At 42.5% G+C, this 25,382-nt stretch overlaps 1 protein-coding gene across 4 annotated transcripts in view; it reads left to right on the forward strand.

Moving 5' to 3' along the window:
- Positions 1–8,582: 8,582 nt before the first annotated feature.
- Positions 8,583–25,382, forward strand: part of LOC132835981 (C-type lectin domain family 10 member A-like) — an 88,042-nt gene continuing 71,242 nt past the window's right edge. For 2 of the 4 annotated variants that reach the window (XM_060855153.1, XM_060855155.1), the window contains exons 1-3: positions 8,583–8,637; positions 8,854–8,969; positions 22,700–22,822. In XM_060855153.1, coding sequence (XP_060711136.1) covers positions 8,891–8,969; positions 22,700–22,822 — 202 coding nt within the window. In that variant the 5' untranslated portion in view covers positions 8,583–8,637; positions 8,854–8,890. The remainder of the gene's footprint in view (positions 8,638–8,853; positions 8,970–22,699; positions 22,823–25,382) is intronic. The other 2 variants (XM_060855154.1, XM_060855156.1) reach the window with 1 other exon arrangement.

Genomic DNA, 25,382 nt, shown 5'->3' on the forward strand with positions numbered 1-25,382 from the left:
GCAGATTTAAACACTTGCAGGTAGTGTCTTAGATGTTTAAATAAAATGTAGGTGAGGCAATTTGCTTAATTTTGGTGGCTTGTAGTTGATTAAATTAAAAATGAGAGAAATGGCTCTTAAAATTGCTCAAGAGTTTCTGAGATTTGAAGATGATTCCCAATTTTATCAAACAAGTTTAGAATTAGCAAAGAGATTAGATTTGGGTTTGACCAAGGACAAAAGTAAAGCTGAAATTGTAAGGGAATTACTCAAACACATAGGTGCGTCAGAGAACCAGACAAGTGCAGGAGAGGTAGAAAAACTTAAATTACACTTGAGGCAAATGGAGTTAAAAGATAAACAATGAGTGAGTGAGAGAGGAAAGAAACTGGGAGAGAGAATGGGAAAGAGAGAGAGAGAGAAGACAGGGAGACAGGAAGAAGAGAGAGAAAGTTAGCTGAGCAAATAGATAGAGAATTTGAACTTGAGAAGTTGAAACTTCGTCAGCAAAGTCATGTTAACAGGATGGGGATTAAAAGAGAAGGCAGTGATGTATACAAATATTTCAAAACACTGCCACATTTTGATGCAAAAGATGATGAAGTCTTATTTATTTTATTTGTAACATTGGTGAGGCAAATAGGGTGGTTAAAGGAGTTTTGGGGAATGCTAGTCAGACTAAACTGCAAGGCAGATCTAGTGAGGCATTTGCTGCACTGTCAGCTGAGTAGTCAACAGATTATAAAGAAGTTAAACAGGCTATTTTAAGTGCTTGTGAATTAGTACCAGAAGTATATAGACAGCAGTTCAGAAACACAAAGAAGGAACCAGGTCAGACTTATGTTGAATTTGAAAGAATTAAACACAATCATTTTGATAGATGGGTGAGTGTTTTAAAAATAGATAAGACCTTCGAGGATCTACGAGAGATTATTTTGCTGGAGGAGTTTAAAAATTCATTTTCAGAGATGGTAAGAATTCACGTGGAGGAACAGCAAGTTCAGGAGGAGAGAAGGGCAATAGAATTAGCAAATGAATACATTTGTGCATGAGACAAGCTTCTGGCCAGAATTTCATCCTGTGGGGAAAAGAAGTTGAGAGAAGGGGAGATCATACACTACAAAACCAAGAGTAGAGAACACTGGTAAGAATTTACCACAGGTTAAAGAAGCGCAAGAGGGTGGAAAGGAGGTGAAAGGCCTTAGGTGTTTTCACTGTGTAATGGAGTGGGCACAGAAGATTACAGTGCCGGTAATTTCAGAAGGACACTGGGTAAAGGTGTTACACTGCCAGAGGTGGGACACGTAAAGTCACAGTGCTAGCCATTAAAGAAAGGCAGTGTGGGAAAAGATGTGGTAAAAGAAGCTAAGCCAGTGGCATTAGTGAAGGTAATAAAGGAGACTCCAAGAAGAACCAAGGAACTGCAGGAGAGTGCACAGCCAAGGAAGGGGCTAGGTATGGCGTTAGTGCCTGATCTCTACAAAGAATTTGCCTCTGTGGGTAAAGTTTACTCAGAAGGAGCATGGGCAGCTGGACAAGAATTTATAATTTTGAGAGGTACAAGAACTAACCAGATAAGGAATGAGTGAATATACATTTTTTTTTATCTGTTACCTGCAGATGTGGTAATTTGTGGGAGAGATGGACTGAAATTTAGTGTTCTCCTATGTATGATCATGTTGGAGTGCCAACTCAAGACTGGGGAAATTACAGTGAGAGGGATTGACAGAGTGTCAGTTTCAGGAATTCAGCTTGCTCTTTGGAACAATTTATCAGGAATCGAGGTGGGAATGGCACCTCTTGTTGTGGAGAAGACCAAGGAAGACCAAGAAACTGAGGAGTTAAAACAGAAATATCCTGGTATTTTCCCAGACTGTGTAGTAAACAGATCCCACGATCATAAGCCACAGCATGAACTGAGAAGTAAAGAGAAAGATGAAGGAGTTGAGATTCAGTTAGCGGACACTGTGTTTGATGTAATGGTGCAGGAAAGACCTGAAGAGGCAGAGGCTCAGACAGAAGTGTTTCATCCTGAAAGGCTAATAGATTTGCAAAGCAAGACAAGATGATATCTATATGTGGATACATACTAGAAAAGGATATCGAGAATATTCCTGAGGGCCATTATCTGAAAGATAGAATCCTACGGCAGAAATGGAGACCACGGCAAGTTAGTGCAGAGGAGGAATGGGCCAAAGTGCACCAGGTTCTGTAGCATACAGACAGGAAGTGATACAGGAAGCACATGAACTACCTGTAGGAGGTCACTTAGGGGTACAAAAGACTCGGGCTAAGGTATAAAAACATTTTTATTGGCCTGAAATGCACAAGGGTGATTTGAACTTTTGCCGTAAGTGCCAAATGGTAGGTAAGCCACAGGCGGTAATAAAACCAGCACTTTAGTTGCCAATTCACACATTTGGAGAACTTTTTCGTGGATTGTAATTGATTGTGTAGGTCCCCTCCTGAGAACTAAAAGTGGGAACCAATACTTGCTTACCATAATGAATGTACCTACCAGATTTCCGGAGGCAATTCTATTACGGAACATTAAGGTAAACTGGGTGGAAGAGGAGTTAGTAGCTTTCTTCACATGGCATGGGCTACCCAGAGAGATTCAGTCGGACCAAGGATCTAATTTAACTGCTCGGCTGTTTAAGGAGGTTATGGTATACAGAACTTTAAATCAAATGCACATCATCATGAATCCCAGGGAGCTTTTGAAAGGTGGCATCAGAATTTGAAGACCATGTTGACAGCAGACTGTCAGGATCACCCAAATGATTGGGATAAAGGTATCCCGTTCATTTTGTTTGCCATTCGAGATGCCCCAAACGAATCTACTCAGTTAGAACAGAGAACATTGAACAATACAGCGCAGGACAGGCCCTTCGGCCCTCGGTGTTGCGCTGATCTGTGAACTAATCAGCTCGTCCCCCTATAATACCCCAAAATCTTCCATGTGCTTATCTAAGGATTGTTTAAATCTCCCTAATGTGGCTGAGTTGACTATGTAAGTAGGTAGGGCATTCCATGCCCTTACCACACTCTGTGTAAAGAACCTGCCTCTGACATCTGCCTTAAATCTATCACCCCTCAATTTGTAGTTATGCTCCCCCCACCCCCGTACAAGCTGATGTCAGCATCCTAGGAAAATGACTTTCACTGTCTCCCCTATCTAACCCTCTGATCATAGAACATAGAACATAGAAGGATACAGCGCAGTACAGGCCCTTCGGCCCTCGATGTTGCGCCGACCGAATCCTACCTAGCCTATACTAGCCCAATAACTTCCAAATGCCTATCCAATGCCCGCTTAAATGACCATAAAGAAGGAGAGTTCACCACTGATACAGGCAGGGCATTCCATGAACTCACAACCCGCTGTGTGAAGAATCTACCCCTAACATCTGTCCTATACCTACCACCCCTTAATTTAAAGCTATGTCCCCTAGTAACACCTGACTCCATTAGCGGTAAAAGGTTCTTAGTATCTACCCTATCTAAACCCCTAATCATCTTATACACTTCTATCAGATCTCCCCTAAACCTTCTCTTCTCCAATGAGAACAGCCCCAAGTGCCTCAGCCTTTCCTCATAAGATTTTCCTACCATTCCAGGCAACATCCTGGTAAACCTCCTCTGCACTCGTTCTAAAGCTTCCACATCCTTCCTATAGTATGGTGACCAAAACTGCACACAATACTCCAGATGAGGCCGCACCAGAGTCCTATACAACTGCAACATGACCCCAGGACTCCGGAACTCAATTCCTCTGCCAATAAAGCCCAGTACACCATATGCCTTCCTCACAGCACTATTTACCTGGGTGGCAACTTTCAGAGATCTGTGTACATGGACACCAAGATCCCTCTGCTCATCCACACTACCAAGTAGCCTACCATTAGCCCAGTAATCCATCATCTTGTTATTCCTACCAAAGTGAACGACTTCGCACTTAGCTACATTGAATTCCATTTGCCACATTTCCGCCCAGCTCTGCAACTTATCTATATCCCGCTGTAACTTACCACTTCCTTCCTCACTATCCACAACTCCACCGACTTTTGTGTCATCCGCAAACTTGCTTACCCAGCTTTCAAGTCCTTCCTCTAGATCATTTATAAAGATAACAAAAAGCAATGGTCCCAAAACAGATCCTTGTGGTACACCGCTAGTAACTGCGCTCCAAGATGAACATAATCCATCAACTACTACCCTCTGTCTCCTTCCAGCCAGCCAATTCCTAATCCAAACCTCTAATGTATCCTCAATGCCATACCTCCGAAGTTTTAGCATTAGCCTACCATGGGGAACCTTATCGAACGCCTTACTAAAATCCATATACACAACATCTACTGCTTTACCCTCATCCACTTCCTTGGTCACCTTCTCAAAGAACTCAATAAGGTTTGTGAGGCACGACCTGCCCTTCACAAAACCATGCTGGCTATCCCTGATCACGTTATTCCTACCCAGATGTTCATAAATCTTATCCCTTACCATTCTCTCTAAGACTTTGCCTACCACTGAAGTCAGACTCACTGGCCTATAGTTGCTAGGGCTATCCCTACTCCCTTTCTTGAACAATGGGACCACATTCGCTATCCTCCAGTCCTCTGGTACTATTCCTGTTGACAACGACGACATAAAAATCCAGGCCAATGGCTCTGCTATCTCCTCCCTAGCTTCCCATAGGATCCTGGGGTAAATGCCATCAGGCCCAGGAGACTTATCTATATTCATCCTTTCCAATATTCCCAAAACCTCTTCCCTGCATATTTCCAGGGCATCCATTCTAATTATTTGTGATTCCATATTCACATCAGCAACAGTGTCCTGTTCCTGAGTGAATACTGATGAAAAGTACTGATTTAATGTCTCTCCAATCTCCTCCGCCTCCACACACAACTTCCCACTACTATCCTTGACTGGACCGATACCTACCCTAGTCATCCTTTTATTCTTGACATACCTATAGAAAGCCTTTGGGTTTTCCCTAATCCTACCAGCTAAAGACTTTTCATGTCCCCTTCTCGCTTCTCTTAGCTCCCTCTTTAGCTCCTTCCTGGCTACCTTATAACTCTCAATCGCCCCTACTGAACCTTCACGCCTCATCTTTACATATGCCGCCTTCTTCCCTTTCACAAGGGACTCCAATTCCTTACTAAACCACGGCTGCCTCACAAGGCCCTTTACACCATGCCTGACTGGTACATACCTATCGAGGACACGCAGTAGCTGCTCCTTGAACACTCCCCACATCTCATTAGTGTTCTTCTCTTGAAGCCTGTTTTTCCAATCCACACATCCTAAGTCATGCCTCACTGCATCATAATTTCCCTGCCCCCAGCTATAGCTCTTGCCCTGCGGCACACGATTATCCCTCTCCATCACTAAAGTAAAAGTCACCGAGTTGTGGTCACTGTCCCCGAAGTGCTCACCTACCTCCAAGTCTAACACCTGGCCTGGTTCATTACCTAGAACCAAATCCAATATAGCCTCCCCTCTTGTTGGCCTGTCGACATATTGTGTCAGGAAACCCTCCTGCACACATTGTACAAACACCGACCCATCTAATGAACTCGAGCTATAGCTCTCCCAGTCAATATCTGGGAAGTTAAAGTCCCCCATAACAACCACCCTGCTACCTTCACTCTTTTCCTGAATCACCCTCGCAATATTATCCTCTACTTCTCTAGGACTATTAGGAGGCCTGTAGAAAACACCTAACAGGGTGACCTCACCTTTCCTATTTCTAACCTCAGCCCAAACTACCTCAGATGGCAAGTCCTCTTCCATCGTCCATTCCACTGCTGTGATACTGTCTTTGACAAGTAATGCCACGCCTCCCCCTTTTTTACCCCCATGTCTGATCCTACTAAAACATTTGAACCCTGGAATGTGCAACAGCCATTCTTGTATGTGTCTATCAAATCCCCTCTTAGCCTTCTTCTTACCACTGAGAACAGACCCAAATCTCTCAGCCTTTCCTCATAAGACTTTCCCTCCAGACCAGGCAACATCCTGGTAAATCTCCTCTGTACCTTTCCCGATGCTTCCACATCCTTCCCGAAATATGGGGACCAGAACTGTACACAATATTCCAAGTGTGGTTGCATGAGTGTTTTGTATAGTTGCAGCATGGTATTGCGACTCCGGAGCTCAATCCCTCTACCAATGAAACCTAACACACCGAATGCCTCCTTAACAGCACTATCTGCCTGGGCGGCAACTTTCAGGGATCTATTCACATGGACTCCAAGATGCCTCTGCACATCCACACAACCGAGAATCTTTCCATTGACCCAGTACTCTGCCTTTCAGTTATTCTTCCCAAAGTGCATCACTTCACATTTAGTTGCATTGAACTCCATTTGCCACCTCTCAGCCCAATTCTGTAATTTATCCAAATCCCCCTGCAACCTGTAACATTCTTCCAAACTGTCCACTCCTCCACCAACTTTAGTGTCATCTGCCAATTTACTAATCCACCCACCTACACCTGCATCTAAGTCATTTATAAAAATGACAAACAGCCATGGTCCCAAAACTGATCCTTGTGGAACTCCACTAGTAACCGGACTCCAGGCTGAATATTTTCCATCAACCACCACTCGCTGCCTTCTTTTAGAAAGCCAGTTTCTAATCCAAACTGCTAAATCACCCTCAATTCCATGCCTCTGCATTTTCTCCAACAGCCTTCCATGTGGAATCTTATCAATGGCTTTACTGAAGTCCATGTATACCACGTCAACTGCCCTACCCTCATCTACATGCTTGGTCACCTTCTCAAAAAACTCAATGAGGTTTGTGAGACATGACCTGCCCTTGATGAAACCATGTTGACTGTCTGAAATCAAATTGTTGCTTCTAGATGATTATAAATATTATCTCTTATATTCGGGCATGAAGTGAGAGGTCCTTTGAAATTAATTAAAGAAAAATTGACAGGACCAAAGTCAGATATCTCACACTTAGAGTACATATCTGAGGTGAGGGAGAGACTAAATCGAGTAAGTGAGTTAGCTAAACAGCAGCAAAACAAGGCACAGTGTAGAATGAAGCAGGTGGCAGATGACTCGGACATTTTCCTGAGGGGATAATGTGTTAGTCCAGTTATCACTAAACCTTTAAAGCAAGGTTTAGTGGTCTCTATCAAATTGAGAAAATGTTGAGTCAGGTGACCTGTCTAGTAAAGATGCCTGATAGAAAGAAAAGTTTTGGGTATGTCATGTGAACATGGTGAAGCCGTATTATACTGGAGAGAAAGAACAGGAGAAACAGGTGTTAGCTACTTCCCCGCAGAGTGAGGAATCTAATCCCGATGATGTGGATTTTGATGTCCCTCAAAATAGATTAAAAAATGAAGAAGTCCTTGCCGAGTGGGATAGGTTAGTGAGCTATCTGTCTCAGGAGCATAGTTGTTACTGCAGTATGAGGACATATGTAAGAATCAGTTGGGGAGGACTAATGCTATTGTACATGAAGTAGACGTAGGGAATATTGCTCTGATAAAACAACATCCCTATTAGTTTAATCCTTTCAAAGCCAGACAGGTCCAGGTGGAGTGGAGGCAATGCTTGACAAGGACATCATCGAACCAGGCCAGAGCGAGTGGGGTTCGCTAATCGTTGTAGCTCCCTAACCGGACAGGACTCAATAACTCTGTTAGGGTGAAAGGAAAGGCTGGGAGATAAACGGAATGCTGGATGACTAAAGAAATTGAGGGTTTGGTTAAGAAAAAGAAGGAAGCACATGTCAGGTATAGATTGAGTGAATCCTTAGAAGAATATAAAGGCAGCAGGATTATACTGAAGAGGGAAATCAGGAGGGCAAAAATGGAACATGAGACAGTTTTGGCAAACAGAATTAAGGAGAATCCAAAGGGTTTTTACAAATATATAAGGACAAAATGGGTAACTAGGGAGAGAATAGGGCCCCTCAAAGATCAGCAAGGCAGCCTTTGTGTGGAGCCACAGAAAATGGGGAAGATACTAAACGAGTATTTTGCATCAGTATTTACTGTGGAAAAGGATATGTAAGATACAGATTGTAGGGAAATAGATGGTGACATCTTGCAAAATGTTCATATTACAGAGGAGGAAGTGCTGGATGTTTTGAAATGGTTCAAGGTGGATAAATCCCCAGGACCTGATTAGGTGTACCCGAGAACTCTGTGGGAAGCTAGAGAAGTGATTGCTGGGCCTCTTGCTGCGATATTTGTATTATCGATAGTCACAGGTGAGGTGCCGGAAGATTGGAAGATTTAAAAAGAAGATTCAGCAGCTGGCAGGTTTTGAGAACTTGAATTTTTGGATAATCTTTGTCAGGTGTTTATCGTCCAAGTATTATATAAGGGAGAATAAAAGATAGGTTAGAGGAAGGAGTTGTGAATAGTTGCTAGTTAATTATTCTCTGTTATACTTTAAGAAATAAAGTTGTTAATATATACTTTAAATAGTTCTTGTCCTCTCAAATTTTCACAGAATACTGCATGGGATAAAACATCTCTGTGCTGCTGGTTTAAACGAAGCAGGAGGGTTTACCCCGTGACGTAACAGGATGGTGAGTAACAGGCTTGGAGAGGCACTTTGAAGTTGTCGTGTTCCCAGGTTTCTGCTGCCCTTGCCCAGTTGGACACAATTTCATGAAAAGGTAGGTACAGGAAAATTAAGCTATAAAGAAAGTCCAATTACATTCTTAGCATCTGATTACAGAAGTGGTATTTTACTTTTAAGCACATTAAGCAAATTCAATTGCATCAGTGATGGTAGAGGAAACTGTTGCAAGTTAATCCAGACACAATCTATGAATGTGGTTTTCACGAAAAAAGTAGGAACTAAAACTGAGAAAAACGTTGTTTTTTTCTAGTTGTTGCTAAAGGCATGAAGATCCTCTGAGTGAGAACATGGAGCTAGACAACATTTACACCAACATGAATTATGATCATCTGAAACAAGACAGGAAACAGCAAAACCTAAAATCAGGTAAACATCCATAATCTAGTCATTATTGTACAGGTTACTCAATCTTTGTTAATTAACTGGAAGCAACTCACCTTCAGATCAATGAACAACAATGTAAATATTTCTCATTGTTTGAGACAAAGAGTTATCAGGAAATTCCACTTCTTCAGAATTAAGGGATTTTAGAGCTGATCAGTGAGATAACATAATATGGTCAGACACTCTTCCGTGACCATCCCTTTTAACTGTTTGTGTTGTGAACAAACAATGAAATAAATCAAATGGTCAGAAAAGCAGTGTGACCATCCCTTTCGGGCAGCACGGTGGCACAGTGGTTAGCACTGCTGCCTCACAGTGCCAGGGACCTGGGTTCAATTCCTGCCTCAGGTGACTGACTGTGTGGAGTTTGCACGTTCTCCCCGTGTCTGTGTGGGTTTCCTTCGGGAGCTCCAGTTTCCTCCCACAGTCCAAAGATGTGCGGGTCAGGTGAATTGGCCATGCTAAATTGCCCGTAGTGATAGGTAAGGGGTAAATGTAGGGGTAGGGATATGGGTGGGTTGCGCTTTGGCGGGTCAGTGTGGACTTGTTGGGCCGAAGGGCCTGTTTCCATACTGTAAGTAATCTAATCTAACTGATGGTTTTATTGACTCAGACTGAAATCCATGAGGAAGATTTTGAAGTAAAGATGTGGGGAGGGGATAGTGAACCATCGAAGAATTGACGAGGAGGGAGGTGTCTGATTGAGAAATGAGGTCTTTGTTTTAACAATGCAGATGACACAATAACTGATGATCTGTGTCTGTTTTGTATGACCCATACATTTTGTCATATTAATTCTTGTGCAGTTTTCGATCTTTAAGCTGATGTTAATGAATGTCTGTGACCTCAGCAAGTGCATGACCTTTAGGTCCAATGTTAAAACATTCCAGCATTGACAGTTTAATGTAAAGGGTGGGGGGGGAATGACACAAAGGGGTGTCTACGATGATGTGGAAAACAGGGTGGATGAACTGTCGGAATTGATTTTTTGGGGGGACAGATATCTCATGATCTCTGTGAAGGTTTCCCCAGTATGAGTTTGTTTCAGAGGGATCTCTGTTCCCCGAGTACTTCTTGGGAACACATCGTGAGAATAAAGAGCCAAATAGTTCAATCTCTTTTACTATAAAGTGTAACATCGACAGCACTTCAATATACTAACTGGTCACATTGTCAGTTCTGATTTCACATGGAGGCAGACAGCATGGAAACTGCAGACCCCTCAGTCCAAGCAGTCCATGTCAAACATAATCCCAAACTAAACTAGTCCCACTTGGCCGCTATTGGCCCATATCCCTCCAAACATTCCTTGTTCATGCACTTATCCAAATGTCTTTTAAACATTATAACTGTACCCATATCCATCACTTTCTCTGGAAGTTAATGTCATAAACAAACCACTCTCTGTGTGAGGAATTTGCCCCTTACGTTTTTTTAAAATCTTTTTCCTTGCATTTTAAAAAATAATCCCCTTTAATCTCAAAGTGCTATAACCTCAGGCCTTAGGAAAAGACACCTGCCATTCTATACTCATCATGATTTTATGAACTTCTATAAGGTCACCCCTTAACCTCCTCCGCTCCAGTGAAAATAGTTCCATCCTTTTGAATCTATTTTTATTTCTCAAACCATCCATCCCTGGTAACATCCTGGGAAATCTTTTCTGAATCCTCTCCAGTTTAAGAACAACTTTTCCATAACTGAGCAACCAGAAATGGACTCAGTGCTCCAGAGATGGCCTCACCAATGTTGTGAACAATGAAATAAACCAATTGGTCAGAAAAATAGTGTGACCATCTCTTTAACTGAGTTATTGACTCACTCAGAAATCCTTGAGGAAGATCTTGAAGTGAAGACGTTGAGGAGGAGATAGTAAAACATTGAAGAATTGACGAGGAGGGAAGTGTCTGATTGAGAAATGGTCTTTATTCCCTGTACATCTTAGATTAACCTGCACATGACCTCCCAACTCCTGTACTCAAAAGTCTAAGCAATGAGTGCGTGAGCTAAATGTGATGCAAACTTCAGATATCAGAATCACCGTAATCCAAGACCACCTGACGATATCTCCCTGATATCTTTGCCATGTCCCACATGAGAAACACACCCTTTCTTTGTTTCCATCTGGTAAACAAAAGGGTGCTGAGTGTCAGAGATGGTTACTGCAGAATGTGTTCCAGTATTTCACACTGAGACAGTATCGCACATCAGGTACAAACACCATCAGTGTTAACACACGCCCTGAACCGGACACAGTGTGGGTCAATCTTTCTTTAAATCACATGATGGTGCAGCCCACTGTCACATCAGCTGCACTCTCCTTTCCTCCAACTACACTGACCATTTGGATCAGCCAATAAGATGCAAGCAGAATGTGTTGTATATGGTCATTACACTTTGGTTTCTTGTCATACCAGAGCAGTTCCAGGATTTCTTTCTGATTGGATTGGCGGCAGTCAGGAGGCATTGTCTTTCTCTGGGAATAATTGCACCTTATTCCACAGTTCATCACCATTCTGATTGCGGTACAATAAGTCACACTGCAATTTTAATTTCTAAATATTTGCGATGCATAATCAACGCTGCAAATTATTTCCAGCCCCTGGGTTACTTTTAGAGTGTGGGACAGCCAAATGCAGGGAGATAAAACCCAGCAAGATCAGCTCAAGAAGCACCTCCATCAGCTCTAAGGACAATAAGGGATTCCAACACATTAAATCATATTGAAGGGAAAGAACTTCAGATCAATTACTCTCGACTTTCTGAGACACTCCCCGTGGTGCAGGAGGACCGTTCTGTTTGGAAATGAGGCTCTTACTGAGACCCACTCCTTCAATATTCACAAATATCCTGGGCACCTTCGAAATAATCAATGGTCATAAGGCTCAGAGTGTGAATGGATTGATGAATGAATGTGGTTTGGAAGATCTCCTGAATCTGCAATCCTCCATCACCCCAAGTGTTCAACAGCACAGCTAAAGTCAGTCTGTTTGTATTCTCTCTCTCAGGCCGCAGTATTTATCAGGAAAATAGAGAAGATGACCAGATTGTCTCAGTGAAAAGTTGAGCAGACCTGATGAGCCGAATGGCCTCTACCTGCTCCAATATCCTATGGTCTCACTGTAAAAATGAAATTAAAAATCCCACAACACCAGGTTAGAGTCCAACAGGTTTATTTGGAAGCACTAGCTTTCAGAGTGACGCTCCTTCATCAGGTAGTTGTGGAGGGGAAGATCATGCTCACAGAATTTACAGCCAAAGGAGTTCGGTGTCATGGAGATGTGATACTGTAAACAATCCCAGATTAAAACTCTCACCTTTTATCATGGGATATGCTGGTTTCTGTTCGAGATGTAAATCCCAGAACTTCCCCAAATTACATTCTCAAGTGCGCTGAGTTTTTCAACCAATAGGTGTAAAATCTGTCTGTGTCCCAATGCTTTGTCAGACTGACAAACCCTCCGTATAGTTTTACAGAGTTTTACATGGATTCATGCAGTTTTTGAGCAAAATAAAACGTAATTCTGAAAAAACAAATTCACCCCATAAACTGATATGTGTGCGCTTCACTCCTATTGTTTCAAACGTTGGGCTAACTTGAGAATGTAATTTGGGGGAAGTTCTGGGATTTACATATCCCATGAGAAAAGGTGAAAGTTCTCATTTGAGAATGCTCACTGTATCATATCTTCATGACACTTATAACTGTAAATTAACTATAAATTCTGAGAGCATGATCTTGACTGGACAGTTCAAGAATTCAACACGAGGGTCAATGGGAAAGGAAACCAAAGGAGCCAGGTGCTGGGAAACCAGATGAACACTGTCCCTGGAGCTGAGGAGAAAAACCCTGCATTTAACGGACATCCCCAGGGCACCCTGTGAATGATTTGCTGGGGTTGAAGTACCAACAGAAACTGACCAAGGACAGCAATGTTGTGAGCACTTCTGCATTTCTTGCTGTCCAGAGCCTTGTCTGACATTGATAGTCACAGACAGCATTGAAACGGTCACATGGGAAGGAAACTGGGAACTGATCACATCAATCCAAATTGACAATAGTCAGATATGAAAGGAACCTCCACACAGGAGACCGGGACAGGAAAGAAAATGGGACATGGGAACTGAAGGTGCAGTACCCCATTGCACTGATGACTAGAACCAGCAGATCTGCTGTTGCCATGGCTACCATGTGGACATACATACAGTCGGAAATACCACAGTGTCTTCCAGAGAGAATTCGAATTGTCACCACGTTGGCTGCAAGAATGAGAATGAGATAAACCACATTTTAGCAACAGATTGATGTCTATTTAAGGGCAGCTGTTAAGCAGTATTTCTCCAGTTACATGAGCAACTGCAACTGATATTGGGCTATCGCATGGAGAATGATCAATATAAGGTACCGTTCCTCTCAGTCTAATACAGGCACTCTCAGAGTGATCCAGAAATCCATGGAAACACTTGTGTACTCCCTTCAAAGGTTATTACAATAGCACATTGCTGTCTGATTGAAGGGAGTTGGGGAATTTATGAATATAAATGCCATGAGTTGATTCCATTGATGAGCAGCTTCATCATACTGATCCTGAGGACATTGTTATAACTGTCAGTTAGATGAGAGGAGGAAGGATATTGGGAACATGAATGACTAACAAACAGCTGACAGTGCCTCACTGGGGATACTGAGAGCTGTGAGAATCGGGGAGCAAGCAGTTTTCATTGTTAGGATTGCTAGCTGTCCCATTTTGGAGGAGAATTCTGTCGGAATTCCGTAGAATTCTGAAGGCACTAACTGGTGTATGTTGGAGCTATGGGAAGGGGACCTAATTTCTAATCCAAACAATCCTCCCAGGAATTAATTAGTTTAGTTCAAATTCCTGTTAGTTCTGCTCTTTTCGCAAATCTACTCCAGGTAGCTTCTGTGTTTTTTAAATGGTTTGTTTTCTGACTAAGAAGTCACTTTTCAAGAGAATTATAACTTTTTTAATGTCCTTTATAAATAAAGCATGTACAATCAGCAAGTTTTGTAGATTTTGAATCCAAACGACTGGATAAAGCAGACTTGTTTCTATGAATGTTCCTGCCTCTTGCCCTGACTGTGCGGAATAATCCAAATCCTGCAGATCATGTCCTGCCCACATGCGTCATCCAGATCTAGTGTCACCATTGCAGATACACAACCGAAGGGCAAAGCTCTCCTTACAGTTCCCGCTCCACATTCACAACAGAGATGGCCATCTTCTGTTGCACTTATTCCAACTTGTGCTTATGATTAAGGACAGTGGGGCTTTATCTTTTGGTAATGCTGCTACATGGTCCCCACTCTAGAGGAGACTGAATCCTGGGCAGTTCCAGTAGTCTCTATACTTGCACAGAGGTGTCTGTTGTAATTGACACTTACAGTTAACATAGAAATAACATTTCAGCCACAGTACTGACGGCTTTGCTACCTTCCCCCATCCTCCTCTCTGACCTATCACCTCCATCCCCACCCCCATTCACCTATTGTAGTCTATGCTATTTTCTCCCCACCCCATCCCCTCTCATTTATCTCTCCACCCTTAAGGCTTCCTGCCCCTATTCCTGATGAAGGGCCTTTGCCCAATTTTCCTGCTCCTCCGATGCTGCCTGACCTGCTGTGCTTTTCCAGTACCACTCTAATTTAGACTCTGGTTTCCAGCATCTGCAGTCCTTGTTTTTACCCAGTTTTGTGCATGATATTGGCGACAGCAATTTCCCATTGTTCTGGATGTAAGTTTGTTCGCTTTCAGACGTTTCCTCACCATACTCGATCACATCATCAGTGAGCCTCTGGTGAAGCACTGGTGTTATACCCCGCTTTCTCTTTATGTGTTTAGGTTTTCTTGGGTTGGTGATGCCTCTGTTTGAATACGCTGTAGAGGTGATTTTCCTTTGCTCTTCATAGTTCCCTGTCCTGCAGTGTGTGGTGGCTCATTGAAATAGTGTTCTAATGCAGCTTTGTTTGTGGGTGTTGGGATCATTGCTTCTGTAGTTCAGTAGTTGGTCTGTATAAGTTGTTAAAAGGAATGGGTGCCCAATGAACACAGTCTGTCGATTTCTCAGCAATAAACCCAAACAAGCAGACAAAGTGTACTCAGAAATCCTCGCCACTCTCCCCAAAATCAAAGACATCTCAGAAATGACTGCCAGACTACTCAGACCTTTTGGCATCATAGTGGCCCACAAACCCACCAACACACTAAAACAGCAACTCATGAACTTAAAAGACCCAACACAGGGTATTCACTGTATTAAAGTATTCACTCACAGGACATGGACTTGGCTGACCAGATCAGTATTAATTGGTCAGACCAATATTTATTGACCAGACCAGTATGTATTGGTCAGACCAGTATTTATTGCTCATCCCAGAGAGCAGTTGAGAGTCAACCACATCTAGAGTCACATACAGACGAGACCAGGGAAGGACAATGACATTAATTAACTAGATGGGTTTTTGTTTACTTGTTAACTGGCATTAGAATCTTAATCCCAGATTTTTATCATCTGCCAAGACTTGGATTTGAACATGGATCCCCTGAACATTACCCCGCTCCCTGGATTAATAATCCTGTGATAATAACCTAACAAGGCCATTGCCATCTGAGGTAATGGTGCTTCCCTGGAATTATTGCTTCTTCCTATTTCAACAAAACCTGAATGTGTTTCTCCATCACCAGTTGGCCTCCCACACTGTCGGTCCCTGTTCCTCCAACAATAATTGTACTTTGCATTTACATTGGATAAATCTGTCCTCAAATCTGAGTTGTACATCCACAAATGAACAATATGCATTGGTGCTACACCATCAGCGGTGTGTCACTTTACAGATAATAGTCTTGAGGTTTCTGCGCTGGCACGAGTCCTTCCTTCACAGTAGCCATTACCAGATGCAACAAGTAACCTCGAGGTAGGCTGGAAGTGAACCTATGGTAGCAGCGAAGATCAGCCCATCACCATCAGTGATCTTAATTATTTCATAGGAATAGCATCCTCCGCTTGCTCCACATGACTTCTTTTGATATCAGTTACATACCATACATTCGCCAATTGTAATCATTTTGCAAAGATACTCTTCCAACAGCACATTCACCATGTACCAACGGTACCTACTGGCATGGACAAGGATATTACTCAGGGCATTGGCACACGCACTATTTTTTTTTCACTGGTAGGTCTTGGGCATTGCCCCCTGATACCCATTGATTTTAGTTTTGCTAGGGCTCCTTGATGCCACACTTGGTTTAATTCAGACTTAATATCAAGGGCTGTCTCTCTCCCCACCCCTCCCCTCTGGAATTCAGCTCTCTTGTTCATTTTTGAACCCAAGCTATAATAGGGTCAGGAGCTGAGTGACTTTGGGAGAATCCAAACTGGGCATCACTGAGCAAGTTATTGCTGAGCAGATGCTGCTTGGGTAATTTTCTGCATTGTCGGGTAGATGCCAGTGTTGTAACTCTACTGGAACAGCTTGGCTAGGGGAGCGGCAAGTTCTGGAGCACAAGTCATCAGTACTATTGCCAGGATGTTATCAGGGACCCTTGCTGTTGCACTATCCACTGTCTCCAACTGTTTCTTGATATCACGTGGAGTGAATTGAATTGCCTGAAGCCTAGTATCTGTGATGTTAGAGACCATGGATCATCCACTCGCACTTCTGGCTGATGATTGCTATGAGAACTACAGCCTTATCTTTTACACTGATGTGCTGTACTCTTCTATCATTGAGGATGGGGATACATGTGGAGCCTCCTCCTCCATGAGTTATCTAAGCATCCACCACTATTCCTGACTGGATATAGCAGGACTGCAGAGCTTCAATCTGATCCGTTGGTCATAGGATCACATTGTTCTGTCTATCACTTGCTGTTTATGCTGTTGGTGTGCTAGTAATCCTGTTGGGTGGCTTCCCCTCATCTTCAGGTATACCTGGTGATACTCCTGGCATACCCTCCTGCACTCTCCATTGAACCCCTGACTTAGTGCAGGCCATGAGGTTACAGATTGTGCTGGAGTACAATTCTGTCAAATAGTGCACAGTCCTGCTGTTGAGCTTTGGTGGGTGGAGTGGCTGAAAGTTTGTGGATGTGGTGCCAATCCAGCAAGCTGTTTTGTCCTGGAGGGGGTCAAACTTCTTGAGTGTTGTTGGGACTGCACCCATTCAGGCAAGTGGGAGTGTTCCATCACACTGCTGCATTGTAGATGGTGGACAGGCTTTGGGGAGTCAGGAGGTAGATTACTCACCACAGTATTTCTGGCCCAGACCTGTTCTTGTAATCATTGCATTGATATGGTAAGTCCAGCTCAGTTTATGGTAAATGGTAAAATCCAGGATGCTGATCGAGGGGGATTCTTTGATGGGAGCATTATTGAGTGGCAGAGGATAATATGTAGGTTGATTTCTGCCTGGAGATGGTCATTGCCTGGTCTTTATGTGGGGTGAATATCACTTATCATTTGTCAGTCCAAGCCTAGATATTGTCCAGAACTTGTTGAATTTAAACAAGGACTGCTTCAATGTCTGGAATCATGAATGGTGCTAAACATTGTGCTATTATCAGTGAACATTCCCACTTCTGACCTCACTTGGGAGGTAGATTGTACATATTCACTACTTCTCTGGGATATTACCCTTCTCTTCATTAAACTGAATGCTGCTTTTTCCCTTCTGGCTGATTCGCTGTTCCCGTTATGTTTCTCTAATTCTGAACAAATGATCAGAATATGATAATGTTTGATTTTCGAGCTATGCTTCTGATCCCGTTTCTGGAACACAGTCGTGGCCAATTTAATTACTGTATATACACGTGTAAACGTTGATCTCATGTAAAAGAGTACCCCTTAGTTTTGGCCAAAAAATCTTGTAGTTTCCATATATCTTGTGTAAAAGTTGACCCCACTATATCACATCATAAACCTCTTACAAAGGAAACTGCATGTTCTAATTAATTCACTTAAAGGAAACAGCATTCATCCATTCATACCAGCAATTGCACTCATCACTCTTTGTTACTATATTATGTCTCTATTAATTAATTAATTTATTCATTCATTCATAACTCTCCTTTACGAGAGCACACTTTGATTCATTCATTCATTCAGACCGCACTGAGTCTGTCAGTACTTAACGCACTTTGTTCACTGTCCATCCAACAGTAATATTGTTAAAAAAATTCATCATTTTAATGGCGCAATTACATCTGAATAAAAGTGAGATATATTAGTTACATATATCTTAAAGTATTTGACAAGTTTATTAATGTTGCTGAGGTTCATAACATAGAGAGTAAATGAGAGAATTTGGCGGGAATTTATGCATCCAGAATTCAATAAAGATTTCACTTCAAGTGCGCCACTATACCAGACCATGACGTTGTTGAACAGGGGGATTTTGCAAGGTTTCACTGAATCTTTGACATGTTAAATTTTCATCCTGGAATGTACAAATAAACTATCCTCCTCGTAATTCATTCTTGGTTCTCTTGTTTTTACCCGGTAATTCCCTTTGCCATAATTCATTGTGTTTTTCTTCTTTATCTGGGATTAGTTGTGTGATCAAATCGACTTCTGCTAATAATACGGTATCTCGATCTGCAGCATGAATTTCAGCCCCTCAAAACTAGTACCGGGTATTAGTCAACCCCACAAATTAAAGATATATGTAGCTAATATATCACACTTTTATTCAGATATAATGGCACCGTTAAAATAATTAACATTTTAAAAATAGTCCAAAACGTTTGACTTTTACACGAGTATATACAGTACACTGTTGAAAAGCCTGTTTCTAGTGATTGAAATCTGATGCTGTAACATTCACACTCAATATGCTTGTTTACAATGAAATTTATACATCATTGCTGGGAAGCTCATACTGATACCAGTCTGACAATCTCTGTGTATTGGCCTGTCAGGCATTCTCATGATTTTTTTTAACCCATGACTGTAGGTGCCTGAATGAGACGCATTGTTTTGCAGCTGATTTCGACTGTAACACACATCATGAATGTCTGAATGATTAATCTCACTATTACAGTTTATGTTCACGCTCTGTATACTAGTTGAGAAATCTGATTAATGATTTCTTTCCAATACAAAGTGAGGTTTCACTCGGTGTTATACCAATGGCATCATTTCCATTGTTTGTTTCTGACTGATTTCACTGGATAGAAGGTTATCCCAGTGTTTCTCAAGCACAACATCCTTAAAATGGACAACACTTCTGTCATTGACTGTGTTATTCATTTTCTGTCTGTGATCATTGAAATGCTGACCACACTTGGGATGACACCAGAATCACGAAGGAACATATTCAGAGAATTGTAGAATCCCTACAGTGAGGAAACAGGCCCTTTGGCTCAACAAATCCACACCGACCCTCCGAAGTGTATCCCACTCAAACCTATTCCCCCACCCTATTATTTTATATTTGCTCCCAACTAATGCACCTAGCCTACATATCCCTGAACACGATGACAATTTAGCATGGCCAATTCATCTAACAAGTACATCTTTGGATTGTGGGAAGAAACCGGAGCACCCAGAGGAAACCCACACAGACATGGCAAAAATGTGCAAACTCCACACAGACAATCAGTTGAGGCTGGAATCGAACCCGGGTACCTGGCATTGTGAGGCAGCAATGCTAACCACTGTCAATTATGGTGCAGTTTATTAAACACACTCTGTGCAGGCGAAGGCAGTACCCAAACAAATGGAGTTTTGTTCTGCGACAGAGTAATTGATTACAAATTGACGCAATCTAACATCTTGAGCTATTGATGTTTAATATAATTTGTGTTGAAAAGAATTATGCTCTTTACCACTTCGGCATTATGACTCATCAGGGTAAAATATGTAGAGAGAGAGACGAATTTTGAAACAGGGAACAGAGCAGAGATTTTTTTTCTTGCCTTCATTAATGTAAGATAAATGTACTTAAATATGTTCTTGCCTTTTTAACATCATCTGACATTATGCTCAGGTAACTTATGTGATAAGTACAACTGCACAATTATTTCACATGCATTACAGGAACAAGAAAATAGACCATAAATTCACATGAAGATGTCAGAACATAATGTTCGACAGTTTTAGGACAGGACTCGACAGAAAGAAATGCAGACTTCATTCAAATTCTGTGTTAATAATTCATATCTTGGTCACATGGAAATCAGAAGTAGATTATAGATCATGGATTCATCACACATCCCTGAATAAGTCAGATGGTACTGGGTTTGCCGAATATCAGGCCATGGTAACAGTACAATACCAAACATATTGTGGTGAGTAGGCTACCACCAGGGCAGTAAAACCAGGATCAGCTTTCACTGCTCAGCACAAAAAAACATCCTTTTGTTTTTATGGGGAGGAGCGGAAAAATATAGATGCTGCAGAAATTCTGAGAGGTTTGTTAAGAAGTCAATGAGTTAACTCAGAAGGATATTAACCTGGTGCCCAGGTTCTGGAGCAGAAACGCTGTCATCATTAAGAAGATCTGTACAAATAATAATCAAGACGGTGGGCGGCACGGTGGCACAGTGGTTAGCACTGCTGTCTCACAGCGCCTGAGTCAATTCCCGCCTCAGGCGACTGACTGTGTGGAGTTTGCACGTTCTCCCCGTGTCTGCGTGGGTTTCCTCCGGGTGCTCCGGTTTCCTCCCACAGTCCAAAGATGTGCGGGTCAGGTGAATTGGCCATGCTAAATTGCCCGCAGTGTTAGGTAAGGGGTAAATGTAGGGGTATGGGTGGGTTGCGCTTCGGCGGGTCGGTGTGGACTTGTTGGGCCGAAGGGCCTGTTTCCATACAGCAGGAGCCAAGGTTAGAGGAGCAATTGTTTTGTTCGTGGAAGGCTGTGTGCACTGGGGACCCTTACAGGATAAACACTCCATCTCTTACTTTGACATCTCAACATATTGGGTTCGAATGTAATAGCACAATTAAGGGACTGGCAGACAACACAAAAATGGGGAGGAGGAATATGATATGCTGCAAGACCAATTAAAAAAACTGACTATTTCACAGAAAATGTTCAAGCGATGTTTAGTTGAAGTGTGGGAAACTGTATTTTTGAATGAAGAACTATTAAATCTAAATCTAAATCTTGAAAAGTGTCAGGATACTCTGTGCTCTTTAAGCTTACTTTCACAAATCGCTGATGGTATCATAACAAGTCAATGAGTTAACTCAGAAGGATATTAACCTGGTGCCCAGGTTCTGGAGCAGAAACGCCGTCATCATTAAGAAGATCTGTACAAATAATAATCAAGACGGTGGGCGGCACGGTGGCACAGTGGTTAGCACTGCTGCCTCACAGCGCCTGAGTCAATTCCCGACTCAGGCGGCTGACTGTGTGGAGTTTGCACGTTCTCCCGTGTCTGCGTGGGTTTCCTCCGGGTGCTCCGGTTTCCTCCCACAGTCCAAAGATGTGCGGGTCAGGTGAATTGGCCATGCTAAATTGCCCGTAGTGTTAGGTAAGGGGTAAATGTAGGGGTATGGGTGGGTTGCGCTTCGGCGGGTCGGTGTGGACTTGTTGGGCCGAAGGGCCTGTTTCCATACTGTAAGTAATCTAATCTAAAAAAAAGACAGAAAGTAAAGTTAAACGATCAGTTATGTTCAACGTATTAAAGGAAAGAATCCATCATGCTTGAGGAGTACAAAAGCCATGCTTTAGTGTTTTGTCTGGAATGGATAACTAACAATTGAGAACAAATATTCTGCATGTGCACACAGAAACCATTTGGCTAGCTGTCACTGAGATAATGATCATTGCCAAGATCGGAAGGTAATCCTGATGTTCCTGCTTAATTCAAATTCCTCACATTCTCTTTCACAACACATCACACAAACTTTACATGGTCAGCTTAAATTGCATTTTTCCAAATGCCCCTATTCCATTTCCCTGACTCCCTTGAGTATAGCATTTACACAAACATGATGGTTTACAGTTTTCAGATTCTGAAGAATTGTTGCATATTTGGGTACCGATGGGGAAACCCATTGGAAAATAAACCTGCTGATACACGAACAGGATCAAACAATGTGGCACTCATTGTTATGGACCCAGATACTGACATTGCCATCACCTCTGAGAGTATCAGAGAGGGAGGACTAGCACCTATTGATACCCAGGGCCCAAATGAGCTGAAAGCAAGGAAAGGGAGGGACATCGCACTAGCACTATCTTGGAGAAGTGCTGTCAAGAAATTCAGGGGAGACAAGCAAGAAGCTGGACGAAGACAGCAAACAGGGAAACACTTTAATGATGTTCTCCTGAGAAAAATGTAAGAAGTGTTTGCATGGAGAAAGGAATGGCACATTAATGAGCCATGTCTCCTCCGGTCTGCATGAGAATTCAAACTGGAACAATGTGACTGATCCTTACCTCTGAAAAGGCTCAGTAAGACATGAAGTTGCATGTAATTTATTACAGTAAGTACTTGGGAGAAATGTATGTTACTCCACAGGATCCCTGTTGGGATTGTGCACTTATCCCAAAGTGTGAATTTATCTGGCAGTTTAGTGAATTACAGTACATTCTCCATGAATCATTTTACGTTATTTCATCAGAGTGAGACAGTCGATCTAATATCTCTACTCCAGCATCAAACGAGAAAGGGTTTGCACTCATGTTCACAAAGTGGGCTCCTCTGATCCTTTCAATGATGACCTTCTCTTACACTTTATAGATCGTGGAGGTGTTCAATCAACAGAGTCTGTCCGAGGAAAATGGTCATCTCTCGTTATCTACATTCTCCTGGGTGTCTCCATCCTGCTATCCGTGGTGATGCTTATCACTGCAGTGATACTCTGTAAGTGTTATGATATTTTAAACTGTGTCATGGTAAGGTTAGGGTTAGTGCTGTATGAATAGAATACTCCAATGTCAATTGACAAATGTAATGTAGCAGTGAAATGAGCCTGGGTGATAATGGCGAAAGGAGACTTCGGATTTAGACTCCACTCAAAGCACTGCACCTCACCCATTGCCTCACCTCGGTCAGTAGCCCACTTGCTGCCTTGTCTCCTCATGGGTGAGTATATCCCCTGCAGGGAAAAACAGTCATTGACAAAGCCCTCACAGAATCCAAACCCAGAGCACATGATCTCAGAGGATCTCAACAATGGGAGCAGCTCAACTGTTCATTTTCTGAAGCAACATGGACTGTACCAATGATGTATCTTCGGTAAAGGAAGAGTAAGACTTTGTCATTCCACCAGGATGTACTCGGGTTTATGTGAAAATGTTGTGTCAAAAAGTTTCTGTTCTAATGTCAATCATATAAATATTATCCTGATAGATTTTGAATTTTGTCCATTCTGTCTGCTGAGGGAAAATGTCTGTTTCACCTGTTTGATGGTGAAAGGGATGACACAGTCGAATGGGGCCCAACAGGGCTGTGTAGCAGGGAGATGTTCAAGGGTATGATGAATTGTTGGCAGGGCATTTCAGGCCAGTGACATTGTTGGCTTTGAATTGTTGGACTGGGGTCAGTGGTGGGGTTGGATACCGTTACATTTGTAAGTGTTTGTGACCTGAGCTGACCAAGTGAATTTTATCTTAACAAGGACATCACTACCATCTGCCCAGTTACAGAATACTGAGTATTTATTGAGAGATCTCGGTGAGATGGACTGAGCCCCTCAATTGCTGCTTCCACTGCTCAGCATCATAAAGCCTTATGACCTGATCTCAAACTGTGAAGTCTTCCTTAACATTGCTTTAATAGCAGGAGATAGTAGTGCACCCACAGCCTAACATTCCCCATGGAAATTGTTGGTATGGCGTTGTCTTCCCAATTTCACCACCATTTCACACACCAAATCCTCTTGATGAAAAATCCTAGAGAACTCAACATTGTCAAGATCAGGACAGGACAGTTCTTAATTTAGGGTGTAGGTTTGCTCGCTGAGCTGTAGGTTTGATGTCCAGACGTTTTATTACCTGGCTAGGTAACATCATCAGTGGCGACCTCCAAGAGAAGCGAAGCTGTTGTCTCCTGCTTTCTATTTATATGTTTGTCCTGGATGGAGTTCCTGGGGTTTGTGGTGATGTCATTTCCGGTTTGTTTTCTGAGGGGTTGAGAGATGGCATCTAGATCTATGTGTTTGTTTATGGCATTGTGGTTGGAGTGCCAGGCCTCGAGGAATTCTCTGGCATGTCTTTGCTTAGCCTGTTGCAGGGTAGATGTGCTGTCCTAGTCGAAATGGTGTTTTTTTTCCTCCATGTGTAGGGCTACGAGGGAGAGATGGTTGTGTCTTTTTGTGCATAGCTGGTGTTCGTGTATCCTTTCTACATGTTTGTCCTACGTAGTGTTTGTGGCAGTCCTTGCATGGAATTTTGTAGACCATGTTGGTTTTGTCCATGGGTTGTACTGGGTCTTTTACATTTGTTAGTTTTTGTTTGAGAGTGTTGGTGGGTTTGTATGCTACTAGGATTCGGAGGGGTCGTAGTAGTCTGGCTGTCATTTCTGAAACTTCTTTGATGTATGGTAAGGTGGTTAAGGTTTCTGGTGTGTCTGGTCTGCTTGTCGTGGTTTGTTCTTGAGGAATCTGCAGACTGTATTTTTTGAGTATCCGTCCTTCTTGAATACATTATATAGGTAGTTCTCCTCTGTTTTCTGAAGTCCGTCTGTGCTGCAGTGTGAGGTGGCTCGTTGGAATAGTGTTCTGATACAGCTTCATTTGTGTGTGTTGGGATGGTTGCTGGTGTAGTTAAGTATTTGGTCAGTGTTTGTCGGTTTTCTGTATACGTAGGTTTGGAGTTCTCCGTTGCCCGTTCTTTCGACTGTGACATCCAGGAATGCGAGTTTGTTGTCGGTTTCTTCATCCTTGGTGAACTTTATGCCTGTGAAGGTGTTGTTGATGATGTTAAATGTCTTGTTTCATTTTGTGATGACAAAGGTGTCATCAACATAGCGGACCCAGATTTTTGGTTTGATGGTTGGTAGGGCTGTTTGTTCTAGTCTTTACATTACTGCTTCTGCTATGAATCTTAATGCCATGTCGTGAGGATCACTCACCAGGCAGAGAGGGAATTGGGCTGACATTTGGAGGAGGTGATGTCTGTATCAGTAATGGGAGCACCACAGTGACATGCTCATTCTATTGCAGTATTTCCTGATTCTGCAGCTTGTCCGACTGAACTCTAGTTGCTTTCACCTGATATTGAGAAGGTAGAAGGAATCACTGATAGCAGCATGTGCCCGTGTGGGGATTACTTTTTCTTCCTCATCAGGTCCTACTCCAGAGATGTTGTAGGACCACAAGATGGAGGAACAGAAGGAGATCATTCAGTTCACCGAGTCTGCTCTATCATTCAATCATCACGAATCTGATAACCCTCAACTCCACTTTCCTGCATTTCCCCCA

This window comes from Hemiscyllium ocellatum, chromosome 45, assembly GCF_020745735.1.
Source record: "Hemiscyllium ocellatum isolate sHemOce1 chromosome 45, sHemOce1.pat.X.cur, whole genome shotgun sequence".
NCBI classification, from domain to species: Eukaryota; Metazoa; Chordata; class Chondrichthyes; order Orectolobiformes; family Hemiscylliidae; genus Hemiscyllium; species Hemiscyllium ocellatum.